The following is a 21217-nucleotide window of genomic DNA, read 5'->3' as shown; positions in this document are numbered from 1 at the left end:
TGTGGCTAAATTAATTAGTCATAGAATATTTTCAATTTTCTTATATAATATTTTGAGCGGTCTTTGCTGTCAGAGTTCTTTTTCCATTAAAATTAATTGAATTGAATTCAATCGAGCCACGATTGACATGGTGCAATTTTCAACTGTCAAATTTTCAGACTGCGAGAGGTTCTTTACTAATTTCACCAATTAATAATTATTTAGTCAACAACGCCATTCTTTTTCCAACTGAATGAGTTCTAATTATTGTTCCCGTTATGAAGATACCGTTGTCAAGATCGTAGAAAAATCCATGTCGAAATAATTTGGTCTTTTTTACAAAAAATAGAAGAGAAGGTGTAAGTTGTTGTTGGTGTTGTCTGTCGTGTCGACGACGTCGTGTGTCAGTAAGTCCGTCATCAGTAGTGTGTAATAGTAGATTTTCATTTTTGGATTTCCAAATAGGGAGGTGATATTTTGCCAATGCAGCATCATTCCTGTTAACACTATCTTGCTGACAACTCGTTCTGATTGGCTAACTATAGGCCTAACAATAACATCATCGTGCCTGCTCTCGTGCGCGACTAAGAAAATTCGGGTGATTTGTTGAGAACTGAGTTTTAGTTTAGCCCGGGTTATTCCAAGTTATCCTTGGAATTTACCTCAGCGATTAGGCCTAGGCCTATACAAAACAGGCATCTGATTCGCGCCACAAGTTTTCGAAACTATGTCAAACCATGGCTGAGTCCCATGTGATGCCTTGCCAGTCGATAGACTAATAATGTTCCACTGGTACCGCTAATTAGTATTTGATGAAATTATTTTTTCTATTTCAGGTTGCCAATTGTCGCGTGTAATATGGCTGATGATAGAGAAATTTTAAGGGAGTTGTGGGATGGTTGTATACCGGTCTGCTTCGTACTCTCACCTGATGAGCTGTACACTATGGACCATCCTGATCCTTACTATGTGAGTTCAGAATACGAACGAAAAAAGAAAAAATTGAATTATTTTAAGTTATAGGCATGGTTGATCTAGGGGGTGGTTTTAGGGGGTCTGGACCCCTGCCTTCTCGTCGAAATTGCCTTTTCATCAAAACAGAGATTGTTAAAACCTAGAAATTTTTCACTGATCCTCTTGGAAATTGAACTTTTTGGATGGACATCAAAAATGATCAAAATTTAAGGTGGAAGCCAGCTTACAGCCTTAGACAAGGCGGATTAATCGAGGAATGCCCACCCATTACATTTAGAACCTGACTAAGTCAGTAAGTCGGTGAATTGCTTAAGAGTTAAATTTCCTTCATCCTGAAAAATGCGTCTCAGTCAACTGGATCAATCATTTAGGAGCCCACGCTACCGAAAAAGGCAGAATTTACTATGATACCAATAGACGATAGTCGTCAAGTCTCTCAAATTTTCTGATAATATCTAAACTTTCTTGATGTGCTTATCTTCTCAATTATGTGGTCCCAACATTACTAAGCGTAAGGAACAACTTACAGCATTGAGAAAATTTATCAAATAAAAATGATACTGTAATTCTTGGAGAGTTGTTTACTTCTTCTCTGTAAATTCTTTCAAATTTGGAATTGCTGTCTGCCAGAATAATGTTCAAAGTACATGTTAGTATGTTCATTTCAGTTGCTCATCCCGCGGCAGAGTTACTTTCCTCTGATGACCGACAAAGTTCAGCGACATTTCGTGAAATATACCGATCCTGAAGGACAGACAGAAATGTGGCTTGAATATGAAGGCCAACCTCTTAGATGGTATATAGATTCGAGTGGTATTTTTGAAGAAGAACAATTTGTGGAAAAAGGTTTTTATTCTGGATTATTTTTTTCTAAATCATTTGTAGGCATTACCCAGTTGGTGTCTTGTTTGATTTGTATGGTAGTGGGGCTAATCTTCCATGGAATATAACTGTCCATTTCAAGGTAAGCTGATGAGACAATTCATATGAACCTTGACTACATTAATAGCCATCTTACTTGGTAGCATTTGAACTGTTAACATAACACCAAGGTCAAAAGAAAAGGTAAGATTCCAAGTGCAAAGTTAAGATTCCAAGAAATTGAAAGAACCAATTCTGTATAGCTTAGTCAAAGTTAGGGATTTTTCAAGCCAGTTATCTAGCCCATAAAAAGAAATATACCATATATGAAATGGTATTGGAAATTCTCTACTTGACAGGATTTTCCAGAAGAAGAAATTCTACACTGTCAAAGTCGTGAAGCGGTTGAGTCGCATTTTATGTCGACCGTTAAAGAAGCGGATGCGTTGAAACATCGCGGTCAAGTTATCAACGGAATGCAGAAAAAAGATCACAAGCAACTGTGGATGGGCCTACAAAATAGTGAGTCAAGAATGTCAATTTCACTTTATAACTTGTGGATTGAAGCTTTGTCAATTCTTAGAATGATTCCAGCATTCACCTGTCATTTCTCTCTAGGATTTTTGTTCAATTCTGTTTTGAACAATTCTGATCTTGTTTATTCTGATATTATATTCCAGAATCAATTCAAGAGATTATTTCAGAATTTTGCCACAGTGTAGATGCAATATATTCCAGTATCAATTGGCCGATTCAATTCATTCATACAATCAGAAATACTCCACCCAATAGCACTCAATGTTCTGTTTCTTGAATCTGATGGCGCTTAATGTTCAATTGGATTATTGGATTCATTCAAAGTTTCGACTGAAAAACATTGTCAGTTGGTTGACTCCTCCTTAGATTGATTGATTGGTTTATGTTGATTTTATTGTTCACAAATCTGTAAATTTTATCGATATTCTATTGTAATGGTTCTGAGAGTCGTGTTTGAGTTGAGTAGTAATTCGTGTATAACAGTGAAATTGAAATTATGTAGTATTTCCATTTATATTGTTATATTGGGATCTATGCATATTTTGTTACTGTACCACAATCCAATTCAAAATTGTCCATGATTGTGATGAGTTTGGAAGTCATTGGTTTCTGTATATATTCACCAGGGGGCCTTGAATTTTGAAATTGTCCGATTGTCAAGCATTTCAGACCACTTTCCATGTAGGCTAGGTGTTGTAGACCCCTATTTTCTGTTTCAGGTAAATTCGAGCAGTTTTGGGCGATAAATCGTAAACTAATGGAAAAACAGTCAGATGAACCATTCAAACACATTCCATTTCGGATTTATCAGGTGCGTAGTAGGCCTATGATTGAATGGGTGATATATGTTATCGTATTTACAATGATGAAGTGAGAGATTGTTTTCTAGGTTGATAAACCCATTATCCAACGTTTGTATCATACTGAAACGGAAGATGGTACCAGATTGACTCTGTCAGATTTACTACAAGAAATGCTGCCTGATACTAACTTTGGTGAGTTCAGTTGGTGAAAGTACAATTACATGTACAAATTTTTCTGATTGCCCTTTTCCATTTTGTCAACCAACATAGTTAGTGCATTTCAGTGCAGAAGTGCACCGTATATTGCCTTTTCGGACATCATAGTGTCTTTGGGTGTGAAGTCCCTGGACCTTAAGTTTGGTTTTTTTTTTTTGAGAAAATTTATTATCTTACTATAAATACTTTCAGTCAAATTTGGAGGAATTATTTTCTTTAGACCTTCCAAATGAAATCCGAGATCCCACCTTGATCCACACCTGATTTTTCCCAGTGAAACTAACTTTGGCCTTATCGTTTCATTTCAGATAATGGTGAATTTCAAGTGGTTATCCAGGGATTGAACCCGCCGGTCAATACTCCATTGCATTGGTTAAGCGAACATTTTAGCTATCCAGACAATTTTCTACATATCACGCTGGCAAAAATTTTGTCGTAGCATTTGCAATATTACTACATAAATCTTAATTTTTTGGTTGGGACCTGCAGCTTTTCAAAAAAGTCTATGAAACTCTTAGATCTTAGATGTAAATTCTTTGATAAGTCGTAATTTAAGTATTACTTTGTCTTGAGCTATTCCAGGACTGGCTCTTCCGAAAAAAGTCAAACAGGGCCTACTTTCAGTTTGAGTTGCTTTTGGTTGCAACATGTTTTCAACGCGCAACAACAATTTGACCGTTAAAATCTACAGTGGAACCTCTTTTTAATGACCTCTGATGAAATGATTTATTGGTTATTACAAACCTAGATTATCATCCAAAAAAGGAAAATTTAAGTAATTTTCATACTGGATATAATGAACTATTGGTTATAACAAACATATTTTCTGGCCCCATAAACTTTGTTGTAACGAGGTTCCACTGCATCCATGAAACTGGATCCAATGAAATCTCCAATTGGTATAACAATTTAACAGTTTTTATTACTGTAAGCTATTTTTCTATTTAAATGGAAAAAAAAGAGGAATTGTGTAAAATCTTGTGAATATGTATGTATAAATAATGTATAAATAAATGAGAAACTGCAATCTCATAATTGATATAATTTCTTCCGAGTTCATTTGGCATTCTATTTCTATACCTGAGGATTTTGATCGAACGCCTAGAATCAATGTAAAATATATGAATTTGTAGAATAAAGCCAGGTTTTCTAAACACTGTAAAGGGTCAGGAGAGCCAGCGATGATCTGATAATTAATGGACTTAGGCATGGGACAGAAATGAGGAAATCTGTGGCGTGGGTTTCGCTTTTACATATATGGAATTTGCTTCTAATTTTCAATTTCTGCATGAAAGTGAGAATACTAAAATATGGGGTTTTTATTTGATTTCAAATATTACAGATTTCCAATTGGGTACCAAGTGCTTGATTAAATTAGATTTATTTTTTGATCGGCGGGTGGCGCCACCTAGCAGAATCTATGACGTCGGTTGTACTCGACCAATGAAATGGTTGTTTACATGTCGCTGCGGGCCGAGGATGTCAAATTTTTTTACTTCACGCTTCGATGATGTTTTAGTCCCGCACTTCATGCCTTAGAGAAGGGAAAACTGAGCGCCAGTGTATCGTTTTTGTATTTGAATAACAGAGCGTAACGAATTATTGAATCGGCTAAATCAGGTAATTCACGTCACATATATTATTGTCAATGTAACTTGTAAGTTGTTTTTTAAGAGAGAGAGGGCCTGCCCGCTGCTTGTGCTTGCTAAGCTTGTTTGTAGTCCACCACCGGCACCCTCCCACACATGTATTTAACCCCCGGTCCGGTCGGTGTGTGGTCAGGGACCCTCATGACTCGCATCTGGCTACTATGCAGTATGCTTGTAGAGAGTGGTGGTTGGTACTTGGGATACAAGCGACGCGTTACGGTCGTTGATGTCAATCAATGTACCTCCTGGAATGCGGTAGGCCTATATTTTCTTGATACTGTCAGTGGCGTTTTTCTTTGAATACCACGTTTTTGAAGAAAATTAAGTAAAATCGCCGCAGCAATATTTAAAACCTGTCCAAAAGCGGTATTTGGCCGAAGCAATCAAAAATTGCTTCCAACGCACCTGACTTTTACACTGAGAACCTTATAGTGTCGGGGGTTCATTGCTAATGCGACCCCTATAAATAACAACCGCGCATAACATCTACGTGACTGGGCGGTGGGTGGTTCACATGAGCTTTTTGTATTCGCAGTATATGGAGCACCACAAACTGGCCACTCAGGACTGGGTGAAGAAACTTATACGCTGTGACTTAGCCTAATTTATAATCCACCAGAATCTTGAAAATCTGTCATCATTGACCTGTTCTTTTAGACACTTGACTGGATCCGCCCCTGAAAATAAACCCCCTTAACCCTTTCCCAACCCTAATCTTAAACTTAACGCAATCATTTTGTTATTTTTATCAGTATATCTGATGATATATAGAGGGTGACCCTTGTGGTAGGCTAACTGGAATAATGCCGCGTCATAAAAACCATTTCGGATTTTTCACCCACCACATTAATTAGGTCTAATTAATTCCGACAGTTCGCTCGGGTGCAAGACAGCATGATGATGTAGATCCATGGAAAATACCACTCTGCAAATTTTGCACTGAAAAAGCAGACATTTGCAGACTTTGTATTCAATCAAACCGTTTCATAATTCTAAAGACTATCTCTAGCAGTATTTCACACACTCCCATTATCCCACTCCCACCGACGAATGAAATAATGTTAGGCCTATGTCTCTTATACCACAGTTCATAAACAGCTTTATTCGAAACCAATTTAAAACAATTATCATTTCAAAATTTTGCCCCATTTCCGCCGTATTATATATCGTCATCTAACCCGCTGGGGCCATGAGGTGATTCAATAGCCTGACCGGTCGTATAGTATTGATCTCGAATAATCGATAATTGATCAGTAGCCGGAGAAATCTTTAAAGTCTGTCTACACTGAGGTTGTATGAATATTGTTATTGTTTCCGCTAATGAAGGAGTGTTGTACATACAATGTCTTGTTGTAATTTCCTCTATATCTAACATAATACTTAGCTTAGTGAAAATCATGGGGCTAGTCTCTGACTATCGCGTCAGTTGATATTTTACCAAAAAATCTCAATAAATGAATAGAAAATTAAATTAAAAACCTTCTAGCAATTTCTTACTGTGTGGTCGGTGTTCTACCCGGAAAAAATATTTTGTTGTTATAACTGATCTCAATTCGAGTGGTAGACTGACACATTCTCAGTTTATAAGTTGATAAGTGAAACCCGCAATATCGGGGATATATAAGTTTATTATGACAGTTCGATTATTATCTTGATTCTGATTTCCTTTCATGTAACTAGCGATGAAACCCATTAAAATGCGATTACTGCATAGAAAATCAGTATCTCGGCGCAGATTAGATTCGAACTGCCTTTTGAACAATCCCGTTATCGCAGTACTGCTGCAATTAGGTTCTGCTGAAACTAAACATACAATACATATGTTTATTTGTGTCCAATATGTAACATTGCTAATTAGCCAATCATTGCAACACCAATCTTGAACATTACCTGTGCTTACTAGTCAGTCCATTTGTACTTAAAGTAGTACAAGCAGCAAGCACTAGAATGTGATTTAGTGTTTCAAACCTCAACTGATTTCTGTTCCAGAGCAGCTGGAAATTGAAGATGGATTATTAGCCCCCCCCCCCCCCCGATCCTTACTAATTAGATACAATAGTGGTAGCTGTTAAATTTATTCGAAGGATATATATGTGTGTGTATATGTATATATATATATATATATATATATATATATATATATATATATATATATTATATATATATATATATATATATATATATATATTTATACACAGATTTATTTTACAGCATTTTATTTGTTGAAGTCCAGTCTGAAATAGATGACATTTTTCAAAACCACTCTCAATATCATGGCGTCGGAACTTGTGAATGGTCCACTCGATCTGCATTGTTCGGGATGTTTTAAGTAACGGAGAAACTTGGGTGGACACAACTAGGCAAAATGATTCGTTAGTATCGACAATTTTAGCTGACAGTTAAACAGGATTTTTAAGGCTAGTTTTTGGAGCGGTGACATGGCCGATACCGACTCATCCAAGAAGAAACGTGATCGTAGCCCGTCTTATGTTGGCTGCGCTTGATTCCCAGCGACTGGCCGGGCATGACTTCCCACCAGTTCCTTCCCACTTACGTCGGCTACAATCGCTGGTATCTGAACTGATTGTATATGGTCGTATGACCAATTTAAGAATGGCATTGCAACATCGAACAAAAATGACAGCTCACCTCATGCGCAATTCAATCAGTCTTTAGTTTGTCGTCAAAAATAGCGAGTATTGATTGAAATTCCAAACTTGAACAAATAAGATTGATGTAGGTGTTGATAGGCGCACATCCAAAATTTCATAAAGAAAACATATTCTCATTTCTCAGTATATAAGCTCTTGTTTGTATTTTGGTTTTTAATCGTATTTGCCTGAGGATTCTAGTACTTACCTTGGTAATTATTCACTGATTTGTAGCACGTGCGTCTCGCACGTTTCAATTTGCATTTATTGATCGCTTTTTCTGAAACTTTATGTGAGGATTGGGTGAGGTTAGATGTCCAACCTTATCAAGGATGGAGGGTATCGGTCATCTTGACCCAGTTCCACAGTTGTGAGTTAAGATTTAATCTATTGAAAGTGAACTAATTTTATTTCTGTAGCTAACTCTTACTCATTGAAAGTTAACTAACTTTAACTCAAGAGTTAACTCTTACTACGACTGTGGAACTGGAGAATTTCTTGCAATCTAAATTCTTGACATATATCATAAAGCTTGGCCCGTTGGAGAGTGGAGACTGGTTTTTCTATTTTGGCCATAAACCAACAGTTCTTACAGTCGAGTTAATGAACAATTAGGCTCAACTAAAAATATCTCAAAATTGCTCGAAATATATATCATTCAACCATAAAAAACTTTTCATTTTTTCGCTGAATTTACAGTAGAATTTCTCTTGTTATCCATCTTATAAGGATATTGTGTATCTTGTCGACTCATCAACTGTTAGTACCTGCCTTCAATTTCTTGCCTCGTTACTGTTTGATCAATGCTTACCCCGAGGAGACATAGGCCTAGATACGTGACATTGCCGCATTCTAGATTTCAAAGTTTGAACACGCCGCGATACGTTCGTCAATGAATCCCATTTCATTCAATCATCGTCGATACTACGCCGCGATAAGCAGTGTATCTCAATGCGTATCTCAATCGACAGGGTTTCGAGAGGGTTATGTAGAAATCATTACTAGTTAGATCAGGTACCTTTGAAGGGGATTTGTGCCGCGTATACACCTTTATAATCATCGCTCGTCGTTGGATTAGAACACGACGTTCGCGCGTGTGTGTATGTTATGGCATCGTTAACTACGTCTGATATAATAATAGTGTGCCGCGCTGCGAGGAGATTGTCACGTATCTTTATTAATGATTTCGCCAAATGATTATATTGCTTATCGGGAGAGATCGATACGCGTATCGGGTTTCGTATACACGCCCCATAAGTTACCGGTATCGTGGGTATTGAGGTCGGCGTGGGCGCAATATGAGCGTAGTCTAGTCCAGGTAAACCACCCGAATAATTACAGGTTGGAGAAAAGTGTTAGGTTTAGTTTTTTTTTTGACGCCATAAAAACCGTTGCAATAATGTCTATTTACATTGATATACCTAGTAGTATGCGTTGGCCTAAGCGATTCCGTGTGATTGTACATAGGCCTACTACGTCATCGGTAAAGGCGTTTCAAAATAACAATTACAAAAATTATGAATTTTGGCATTTATTTTGTAATCGGATATATTTCATAGCTCTTATTTTATTATTGTTGATAAATTTTGATAACTATATTTGAGAGGATGTGCACTACGTCATCATTATATCAGGGCTAGACTGGTTGCCGCCTTTCAATTCAATTATCGATATAGCCTATTCAAATCCAAAAATTACTTTATTTATTACTTTATTCATTTAATTCATTGATCCTTAGTATTAGGCCTATATAATTTATGTAATATTATTGAGTGTTTACAATATTAAGCAATATATGTGTTAGTTTTCGAGGGCATCAATGAACTTCCAATTTTCAGTTTTTTGTTTTCTCATTTTCAAATATAATTCTGTCCGAAGTCAGAAACTTGCCTAAGCCATAGGTATTTTTATGAATGATTAATAGGAATGCGTTAATAATCATTAGCGATAGCTGTATGCTCAGTCGCTGGCTTGAAAATGCTGGCATTCCCGCCTTCCGAGCTCCTACATATTTTGAATAGATAAGGCCTCTCCTCCATGCAGATAAGTTGATATGGTAATAAGATTGTGCTCTGACTCCTAGAGTCAATCATATTTTTCATTCAAAATCTTGAAAATCTTACTTTTTTTTCTGAGTCAGATTTTCTTATAGGATGCATTTTCGTGTTCATTTTTCATAGCCGACATCAGCAAGGAATAAATTGATACTCGGAGCTCTGTAGCGATAGATATCATGTCCAGCCAACGTATAAGCCTGGATATGATAAGTTTGTCATTACTTGCGTCAGTAGAGCTCGTGTCATCACCCACGACATTAAGCCCCGATATGTAATAAGGTTTCCTAGATGTCTTTACTCGTCAGTCTTTGACGTTTACTGATCTGGGAAGCCATCCTTCGCCGAAAGAAAAAATATCTAATGTGTGCTCAGCCTATTTGGGGTCTCCTCGAGATGATTGAGGAGGGTTTGAGTCAAAAACCATTCTATTAACCCTTTCGGTGGTGACTAATAGAGCTAATTTGAAAATGTTTGAAAAATTCCAGCCCAGAGCATAAAATAACAGGCATCAGCTATAATGCGTCTACACCACAGTGCGGTGTATCGTTACTTACTTATTTCTAACTCTGTTTGACAGGTGCTGCCATCTTTCATTAGAGATAAAAACGTTTCCGAATTACATCAATACACCTCAGTGCGGTGTACTAGCAAAGGCCATCACCGATTCATTCACTGCACTGCGGTGTATACGCACTGAAAGGGTTAAACTTTATTAAGTCTATTACCGCGGCTGTATTTCATGACATATCGTCATCGTCGAGCGGTTTCCATTTGGATCGTTTAATTTTAAATTCATCGACGGGAATTTATAAATCTCTCTGCCCCTGATCCGCGGTGAACAGGTGTCTGTCTGTTTTATGGCGACGATACCTACTGGTGGATCAGTAAAAGCTGCTTAGTAGTTCTTATCGAGCTGCTGCTGGGTATTCTCATGTATTTTCGCTCAAATAATCCTTCTAAAATGGGAAACGCTTTTCAGCGCGTTTGATGTCAGAAACTCCTATAAGACTGCTTTTATTTTTGAGAAATAGGCTATTAGATACTTTAGAAGTTGTACTACGCCTATATCTCGTTACTGTTGGAAGCTGGATCTTTTTTACCCTACTAGGCGGTTACCAAGTTAGAAACCAAGTTTAGTGGTATCGAGGGTGAATATTTGCTTATAAAGCCTCTGAATTAAAGGTTAAAGGTTTATCGAGATAAACAATACTGATTTTGGAGAAGTCTGTAATTGGAATATATTGCAAGTGTTGCTGCTGTTCCTTCAAATATGAAATTTTCTCCGTTAAAACTCATTATCCAGGAAGATAGGGATGATCAGTATAGGGGCTTTGTTAAAGAACTGTGTGATTCTATGGATACATCTACGTACGAATGAATGGATTTTTCTGGCTTACGACTTTACTTTATCAGCTCTATTGGATTTGACTAAACGTAGTAGATTCCCTCGAGCAACGACTGCAATCAAAGGATCTACATTTCCTGCATAGTCGAATTAGATCACAAAGGTATATGGCAGTTCTATCAATTGAATTCGCCATTTCAGATGACTAGTCAGGGTTGGACAAGACTAAGCATCTACTCCCAACCCGTCCGCCCCGCCAGGGATTCGAACCTGATGGCATCGAGACTCGCCATGGTATGAAACCCTGCCATACTAGACCCAGTGTTCTGGTACTACACGTGCAGCTTAGATGATGTCATTATAAGCCAATCAGATATCCCATTTTATTTTAGCCCTGGTTTACCCATGTATAGTTTTCCCTTGAAATTCGCCTTAGCGAATAAACAACAAGCAATCTGATTGCTGCCGCAAGTTTACGTGCGGCAGACCTGGGCATGTACCTGCACACCCGGTCTAGTATGGCAGAGTTTTATGCCATGGCTATAGCGATGGCATCAGTTTCGAATCCCTGCCTAGGGAGAATGCTTTTAACCCTTATGAGATTGCCCTTTTTTGCAAGATATTTTTAAGGAGATATTCTCTTTCATTCACAATTTTTGTGTATGTGTTCCCCCACCTAATTTTCCTAATACTATTAAGGGGGAGACACCATGCCGGGCTATTGCCTAAAATAGACTGCTACTTCGGCGTTATGATAGCAGCTGGCATCGGAAGATTTTGAGTGGTATCCATTTAATATCATCAGTTGAATTAATGAAGTGGCTGAACATTTAAATTGTTCGTTGTTTGCCTAGTCTATTTTCTCAAAATGCGATGTTTGTATTTCATTAATAGTTGTTGACACACTACGGAGTATAACGCAGTGATCGCCCTCTCGTAACCATCGCCCGACATTTTAATGACAGAAATCGAGTTATCATTTGAAATATGTTCATTTTGCCATTTTTCCATCAAATACCATTTACCATTAAGGCCATAGGCTTATACACAGACAACCTCTAAGTTTTGATGTTTATGTCCTTTGTGAAGAAGGTACTTAACGCATCTCTCTTAAACAGGGTAGCCACTTACTTACTTTTCTGGAAAGCAGGGGAAAAGGGGGAATTTTTCTTTACTTGAAAAAAGTCATGGAATAGTCGAGGGAATTTTGTAAAACAGCTGAAAAGTCGGGGAAATTTGTTGAGATTGCTAGATCGTGCGTAAAGTCAGACAGCTTCCCCCTAATGTCTTACGTATTTGATTGTTAAAATTCATTAGATTCTGAGTAAACAACCTGCATGTCAGGAAATAGTCAAGAGAAAAAGTGTGTCAAATAAAAGTGGCCACCCTGTTAAATTGTTCTTTATCCAGGTGCTGCCATAAGATGTCCTATCTTGTCTCTTGTATAATGTATGGTCATGTCGAAAAGTAGGCTGTTTATAAAAAATTATTCTCTCATTGAAAGAATATCAATGCTTTCTATATTCGTTTGTCTCTTGTATATGTACAGACCTGGTTTTGTGGAAAGGTATTTTTCGCTTGTCGAAAAAATATCGACGCTAAATCGATTCCGGTCGATCTTGACTGGACGAATAACTGACGGTTCTGTTCTCGGGGAAAACCTGGAATTGAACCGAGATGACGGTTTATCTCGGGCTGAATGAAGTTGCTATGGTGGTAGCCAGGCAGCTACGGCATCGGCGGCGTTTTATATACGAATATCTGCTCCATTTCATTGCATTATTTGTGTCTCTGCCTTATTATTTGAGCAGCTGTTTCTCTTTTGCCATTATCTTCGTAAATGGACTGTGGAATGAGAAAAGTTAATTCAATTTTGAATTGTGAAAGATATAGAATCATGGATATTGAATGACTACTAGTGAACGGATGTACCTGTAACTACTTGTCAACCTGGCAGATCTCAGTGGTGTTGGAACCGTATAGCAACTGTAGCATAATTTACTGAATAACTTTTCTTTTCTTTTTCAATACTATACTAGACCAAATTGAAGTGAATTCGCCGTGGTTATATTAGAACCTGTCAAAAATCAGCAATTGGACTCGGCAATCAAAAATTGCTTCCAACACGCCTGGATCTGCAGCAAAAACCATGATTACCACTCTAGCAATGCTGGTGCCTCATGGTACATGTAATATTATTCGTTGTTCAACTAGGTTCTACTAAATAACCTAGTGCTAAATAACCTTTGCTTTTTTGATGCCTCGAAACCGGTTAACAATAATCTTTATATTTCTAATTAAGGGGAACCGTGTGAGTCGACGTACATTAGGTCATCAATATTGGAGTTCATTTTGTAATTAAGTGTATATTTAATGACTCTTATTTTCTATTCGATAAATTTTCATGTCTTTTTGATATTGAATTTTGCAGATGTGCCCTACGCCGGCAATATTATGGCTTGCCTCATTTGACTATATGCCGTCCAATTAAATTCAATTGTCAATATATTCGAATTCAAAATAACTTGATATTATATGATATTATTCAGCGTCGATAGTATTACGCAATTAGATGCGCGTGTTATTTTTCTTCAAGGCGTCATCAATAAACTTTCGAGTTAGTTTTCTTGCCGAGGGTATGGGTCCGGTTAACATCTTTCAAAACGATTTAATGGGTTTTGATAACTGTGGACGCAGCGAACAACTGTAGGTATAGGCACACGGATGACGATGGATTAAGTCATGCTGAAAAATTGTTACAGCGAGGAAATTAATTCAGAGACTAGCGCACACAACGTTGCTAATTAATACTTAATTAGCATAGGGCAGCGTTGGTTGGAGCAGTAGTATAGGGGCTTTGATAAATAATTCACCTTTCCGCATGCAGTCGTATATATAGGCATAGACCTTTTATGCATTCATTGCTATAGTTTCAGTGCTGTGCCATTTATGTACCCGGTAGTTGCAGTACCGGTATGTCGTTTGTTCTCACGAAGGGCTGACCCTTCGTATTTTACCGGATTTTAATGAATAGATAGAAAATTCTTCCGCCCTTTGTCAGCGCGTCGTCGTGCTTAGTAGAAGCGTGTTCGTGTCTATATTTATGTATTTGGGGAAGTCGTCATACATGCTTGAGTCGCGCGAAGATTAGATTAGGTCTAGGAACTTTGTTTCACAAGGAGGCCAGCTGATTAATAGAACGTACCTGATACGCTAGCCGCCGCGATTATAAAAAGGCTTTTTAATCTAGACGAATTACTTATATATATGTAAGTGCGCAGGTGGATTGTAGATCGAAGTATAGTTAGTTCGTAAGCCTGTTCTACCCGCGCCAGTTCGATCGACGACGACATGCTCGATCGTCAACATCACCGACGGTAGCACATTGGATTATTATTATCATCATTGTTGTTGCTGTTGTTATTATTATTGCTTCACACAGATATAAATCGGATTAACAATGATGGCGACTCATAAAGATCTTAAATCGTGGAGTTACAACAGGTTCGTGCATATACGTATATATATATATATATATATATATATATATATATGTATATAAGCTGTTTGTGATATTCGGGAATTTTGTTTTTCTTTTTTTTCTAATCGAATTTCGATGGTTTTGCGACAATCATTCTTCATTCGAACTATCCATGTTCTGTTTCCACTTAATCGGTAAAAGAAAACTCGCAACCTGTCGATAATGTCTTAAGCGGTGATCAGCGGGTTGGGCAAGATGAAAAACGCTTTTTTGCAGTTATGACTTTTCAACTCAATTTGTGGTCTTAAATTATAAGTTATAAAGCCCGACACGCGTGGTACGCAAAGAAAAACCATTTTTCCCCCTCATTAAAAATGTTTTCAATGTGTATTGTTATGCTTTGTGCAGTTATGTTGAAGTCAAAACAGGAAACGACGAACAGAAACCATGTTTTTCGCGAGACAAGCACCGATTGATTCGCGCAAAACATTTTGTGTCGTCGAAAACGTTATTTGTTAAGGGCGCATCACTGCCTCACGTGGTATACACAAAGATTGATGTAAATGAGTGTATTGTCGCGCCATTGACTCTATGGTGCAAGAACTGTTTTCTACACGTTTCGGTTATGATGCCGTCTGAGTTGAACGTCTCATCTTATGCGAGAGCAGCAAAACGATTTATGAAAAACGTATTTTCCGTTTAAGCGATGAAACAAAACACATGGGGCCGGTTCCACAGTCGAGACTCAAGTCCAAAAGTGGGCTTATGTCTTAAGATTGGTCTTAACCCTTTCAGTGCGTCTACACTGCAGTGCGGTGCATAAATCGGTGATAGCTTTTGCTAGTACGCCGCACTGCGGTGTATTGATGTAATTAGTAATTAGTAATTATCTCTCTTGAAAAATGGCAGCACCTGTCAAACGTAGTGAAATATTAGTAACTAACGATAAATTGCGACGCGGTGTAGACGCATTATAGTGGTATTCCCGTTATTCAACACACTAGGGTGGAATTTTTCAAAATTTTCAAATGATCTCCAGCACTATAGGGTATTTATTAGTCAGCACTGAAAGGGTTAAGTTGTTAGATTGGCTATAGAACTAATATGGTCTCAGGCTTGTCTTAAGTTTAAGCGATCACTATGGAACTGGCCCTTGGTGTGTGCATTGGGCTAAAGACCAGTCTCAGGTTGTTAGATTGACCCTGGACTATGAAACGGGACATTTTATAGTCCATGGATTGACTTTACCGATAGCCAAGATAGCTAAGCCTTGACTGCGCAATGGGATCAACTCATAAATGCATCAACTGAATCGAAATCTCTGGGTTTTTTTCGAACACGTGTTTATAACCAACAGATTAAGATGAATCCGATTGCGATCGATTGGGAGTCTGGAAATAACGATATAACGAAATAACGGTCTTTTAGTATGTTTTTTAATTGAATTTTTGAGTTTGATAAAATAAAGTTTTAGCTGGCAGATTGGGTCAACGGCTTTATAGACCTAAGTTGATTAAATCATCCATCATATTAATTTGCTAGACTTTTCGTGCGTGCATATGTACATTCAGTTCAAACCTATTAGTCAATGAATTTTATTGATCTATTTGCAATCTTTTCTTAGTGAATTACTTAGGCTATGTATATTTTAGATCAAACAGATAAGTCAATCAATTTTATTGATCTCTTTGGTAATCTCTTCGTTTTGAAAGCGAATTGAAGTTTTGAAACTGTTGTTGTTTATCGCAGTTTTTACCGGTAGTGTTGACGACACTGTTGTGTAGGCTATAAGTGGGTTAAACCGAGGTCAAAATGTCGACGTTTTGATGGGAAGAGTGAAAAGGCGGTATTTGTTCGATATCGTGTTAGTCTCGCGTATAGTTAATTAACTTTTTATGGTGGCAACTACATATCAGCTAAGCCTACTAATCAATTAAGAACGAAAGTTAATTAAATTAGAAAGTATCGCCGACTGTTTGGCTGAATTAAATAAGATTGATATAAGTATTTGTCGGATAGCTTGCAGTTTTGATTGTTTTCCATCAACTAGCATTATTCATTTGTTAGCCTATATTGTGGGGTGGTATTGCTGATTTTTATGATACTGTGATTTTGTCCGTGGACAAAAAACTATATGCTATGATAGAAAACCCACATGCAAAAGGTGGGTTTTTTGTGGTATATATTTATGGGAAATGCGTAGGTCTCCATCAAATCTCGTTCTAATTATGATGGAGCAACGCTCCTCCTCCGGGAAATGTCATAGTACATTGCCCTATGAGGGATCATTCATTTATTACGTACGCATGAAATTTGACTTTTTCGACTCCCCCTGTATGCAAAATCGGCCATTTTTTCATATACATTAAGCATTACAGTACGCAATTGCACTGACCCCTCCCCCCTCCCCTAATGCATACATAATAAATGAATGATCCCTGATAAAAATCGCGCATTTGACCTCTCATCAACATAATGTGGGGTTTTTTAGGACGGTCCCGCTGGGAACTACTATTACTATCTTGTTGACTATCAATTCACCAATGATAAGATAACGTTCGATTGTGACACCGTAACGTCCTGAAAATTGCTCAAGTTTCATGCAACGTTAGTCATTTGTTGGGGATTAGATTCTGGAAATGTTGACTGGCTGTAAGCCAAAATCGTACGGTTTTGCAAGTTTCTCTGAATCTTACCATTTTCAAGACAGAGTTTCCCGCATATGGAACCTAATCATATTGGAAAAATAGTTCTACCATCATCACACTCATAGTTGCATAGTTTTTGACATGTGACATGAGTACTTCATTTGGTCCTGATCCTGAAGGAGTTGTATTATCATGATTATTCAAGCCTTAAGTAGATATAATGAATGTGGTTGATTTTGATCGCGTAGTAAACGCAACTCTACTTCTTGTAAGTCAAATCTGCCAATTCAATTCAAGATTTATTGCTACGAAGTATGAGACGTTTATAATGGGTGAATAACGATAGGATGTATTCTGTCATGAACGTGCTCATGCCATTTTGATGAAATTGGGCCGAACAAAAACAATGACAGGACCGTCCAAATGAGAAATGTCCTTCTTTCTAAGACCTACTCATTTCAGAAGTACGTATATGGGCAAACCTTGAAAAAAGGCAAGATTTTATGGGTTCGCTGCGCGCACGAAGGTACATCAAGGATTGTCGTCTTAGATGAAAAGTCCTGTTATTAACTGTAATTCCAGTCTACCTAATACCAGAATAACTAACTTTCTATGTAAAACCTACTGAAGGACACTTCGTATTGAAGTTGTTCACAGTCGGTGATTTCTGTCATTTAAAATCCGGCTGTGCGCCATTATGATTCATGGGGTGAATGCTATTTTTTGAAACAAAAGATCCGACCCGCGTGCACGCGTTTAATCAGTGGAGACATTCTTCTAATCCGCATTTTAGTTTTGGCAAGCGAAATATCAAGGGTCTATACGTTACAAAATAGAATTTATAGAAATGATTCAGTTATTGGAAACCTACAAGCATTTTTCTAGAAATCAGTTTCAGTTTAGTTTATCTATCTACTCCACAAGTTATGATAACATTGCACAGAAGTACTAAAATGTTCATAAATCGACAAGCTTCTAAGAATAATGAAACGGAATTATGTATATCGATACTTATAGCAATCGCTGATTGCATTAATATATAGGCATATGGAACAGACTTGTGTGATAATAGGTCTGATTTATCACAATTTCAGAGCTTGTGTAAATATTTTATGTTTAATAGTCCTATTTGTTCTTGGCATATGTATCCCATAATACATTGGATTTTTAGAAAGTCATTTCTACGGTAGGTGACTAAGAACTGAATTCTCAGTACAAAAAGTAAGTCGCGTAAAAACCTCCTAAAAGTAATTTTTCTCCATATTTTCGTCAGTCTATCTTTTCTCAGTGTGTCAGAACTTTCTCGGAGTACAGTCCGATCTGTGTGAAATAATTTGCAAGCGCACTGACTGAAGTTGTATATTTCATAAGAAGGAAAATGTTTTTCGTGTAAGGATCTTTCAGGATCGATTTGAATCAAGTTTTTAGTATAGTTTCTTATGGATATTCCTCCTCCACCGGGCTACGCTAATTTACATTCTGTCGATATGAACGTTGATATATGGTCGTTAACATCGGATGGGAATGTGCCTGGGAACGAGTGTTTCAGTGATCTTTAAATGTGTCTATGATCGAGTGATTTGACAAGAAAACGAATGTATTGTTCACATATACCGGTATACATCTACATGCATAGAAAACTAGTTTGATTATAGTCGGCGTTACTAAACTCATTCAAATCTGGTAAACTGGACTCAGTTTCACAGTGGCGTTGATCTAGTTTGATTCTAGTTTTACTGTTAGTTGTTATCAATAATGACGGGATTCCGTGAAAAGGCATATTTACTTTAGCGATACAGTTTATTATCATTTTAAAATTACGATGATGAAAATGACTTAATTAAGTTTTTTTGCCCACGCAATACGATACCTAATTCATGTATCGGTATTGGGGGATGCCAGTTATGTTGTCTCATGATGTGGACAGCAAAAAAACAAGCGCAGACACAATAAGATGGACGCAATAGCCATCGGTGCCAAATTCGCCCGTGCCCGTCCCACTGAATACGTCGGACCAGACCCGATCCAAATATAAGCACATGTCAAATCATTGCGTGTGAACTGCAACTGGTTCCAGAAGTGACTTGCTATACGTACGCTTTGTTTAAGCATTGTTTAGTATCATCTAGCAAGTGGTTTATGTGTCACTACGCTCTCTAATTAGGCACGGGCCAAATTTGACTCGTGCCTGATCTGATCAAATCGTCTTCGTGTGATTGCGGCTTATATGAATGTCATCAAAAATACATAAAGAGTATGATTTATGTATTTTTGATGTCGTTGTGTGGGTTGTACCAAGCAGCCAGAATAAAACCCGAAGTGCCCTTTCCTGGTTTTTCTGTACCACCAGTCGAAAGGTTAAAACTGATAAGTTTGCACTTAACCCTTTCAGTGCATCTACACTGCAGTGCAGTGTGTATAAATCGGGATGGGTTTTGCAAGTACACTGCATTGCGGTGTATTGATGTAATTAGTAAATATCTCTCTTGAAAGATGGCAGCACCTGCCAAACATAGTGAAATATTAGTACCTAACGATATACCGCGTTGCAGTGTAGACGTACTATAGTGGTATTCCCGTTATTCAACACACTATGGTGGAATTTTTCAAAATTTTTGAATTATCTCCAGCACTATAGGGTATTAATTAGTCAGCACTGAAAGGGTTACAAACTGGACTGAATTTCTATGCTTACAGCAACGTCGGTTAAGTATTAATCAGTGGCAACTTTGATCGCGAAGGCGTGCCCTTAGAAAAGATTGCAAACGACAAAGCATTTGGATGTTATTTGTTTATCGAATATACGGCGGAAATCAAATCAATCGGGAAATTCAATTTATTCGGTAAAGAAGTTTGAATTACTTTAGTTAAAGTTGGGTGGGGTGGACATTCCGGTGAGGGCTGTTTGTTTGGCGTAGTCAAGCATCTAAGGAAACGCTGCATAGAAATTCAATCAAGAAATGAAAAAGAATACTTAGAATAAATGCCAAATGGATAGTTTTAACTAAACGGAACTATTTGTAAAAGTTGGGTGGGTTGAACGTTTAATTTATTTTCTGGTAGTCATGCAGTGACTATCCAATTAGAATCTTAATCGACACATTAGTTGTTGGTTACACAACAAACATATAGAAATATGATATTCTAATTTTAGACCTTATATATTAATTACTTTTGAACATCATCACCACTCAGGATTGGGTAATTGATCATTAAGCTATAACGAAATGAAAAATTTAATTTTCTATCTATTGCATTATACATACTGGGAAACCATTTGATATTGTGTTTAGCAGTGGGGTCAATGCATAACCAGCCAGGGCGCATTCAAGGGGAGGGTGCAGGGGTTCATACCCTCTAGAACCCCCCCCTCAACATGTCAAATTGCCTTGAAATTTCACGGGAAAATGAAAACTCTGAAAGCTAAAAAAAAGTTTTCCGATGATTGGGTGCCCTTTTAATTATGTATGATATGCCCTATTTTGGGGGTCCCTGAATCAGACCCTATAGATTCGCCCCTGCTAGGTACCTGCCAGGTGGCACGATCAACTTAAGCTGCCAAATCCAAACGTGGTTGCACGTACGAGCTATCGAAATGATACTAGACTGACTTTTCTGGTCAGCATTTGATTATAGTTCTGTTTGGTAGAATATCACTTCTAAATGTGGCGAATGGATAATGAGATAAAAACCCGCTATGTACAAATCAAACGTTTTCTTTTTAAATCACACCTAAGGATGATCCTTAGGGTGAGATCGAAAGTGAGTTCTTTTAATTGTTTGATTGAATAGATTCTCAATTCCAAAAAGAACTTTCAATTTGTACGTAGTGGTTTTTTATCTCGTTAGGATGTAGTTTCATTTGTAATTGGAAAATTGAAACTAAGAAAACTTCGGATAATAGTTCATTCGAAATGAAGATGAAATTCAAGCGAAGAAGACCGAACAAACCTATCAATCAGGTCCTCGCTTGCCACAGTTAGTTATAGCACGTGTTGAATGCAGAAACAATCCC

The 21217-nt window shown here is 37.5% G+C and overlaps 2 protein-coding genes across 6 annotated transcripts in view; both read left to right on the top strand.

Moving 5' to 3' along the window:
- Positions 1-120: 120 nt before the first annotated feature.
- Positions 121-4415, top strand: LOC141903195 (autophagy protein 5-like). 2 transcript variants are annotated; one of them, XM_074791243.1, is made up of 9 exons: positions 121-168; positions 329-386; positions 816-948; positions 1623-1750; positions 1840-1918; positions 2175-2337; positions 3072-3163; positions 3242-3347; positions 3680-4415. In XM_074791243.1, exons 3-9 carry the CDS (start codon positions 838-840, stop codon positions 3808-3810), a joined length of 810 nt encoding a protein of 269 aa, XP_074647344.1. In that variant the 5' UTR covers positions 121-168; positions 329-386; positions 816-837; the 3' UTR covers positions 3811-4415. The 2 variants fall into 2 exon arrangements, with proteins under 2 accessions (XP_074647344.1, XP_074647352.1); XM_074791251.1 differs by having other exon boundaries at positions 128-338.
- Positions 4416-4848: 433 nt separating this feature from the next.
- LOC141905493 (protein king tubby 1-like) overlaps positions 4849-21217 on the top strand; it is a 46858-nt gene continuing 30489 nt past the window's right edge. For 2 of the 4 annotated variants that reach the window (XM_074794383.1, XM_074794375.1), the window contains exon 1: positions 4849-4991. Coding sequence is in view for 1 of the 4 variants with exons in the window: in XM_074794363.1 (XP_074650464.1) it covers positions 14534-14577 (44 nt within the window). In the remaining 3 variants the exon portion in view is untranslated. Of the gene's footprint in view, positions 4992-14359; positions 14578-21217 lie in introns of those variants that run through there. The other 2 variants (XR_012619264.1, XM_074794363.1) reach the window with 1 other exon arrangement.

The sequence above is a fragment of the Tubulanus polymorphus genome, chromosome 1, assembly GCF_964204645.1.
Source record: "Tubulanus polymorphus chromosome 1, tnTubPoly1.2, whole genome shotgun sequence".
NCBI lineage: Eukaryota > Metazoa > Nemertea > Palaeonemertea > Tubulaniformes > Tubulanidae > Tubulanus > Tubulanus polymorphus.
The sequence above is the reverse complement of the archived record's forward strand: the minus strand, read 5'-3'. Positions and strand labels throughout refer to the sequence as shown.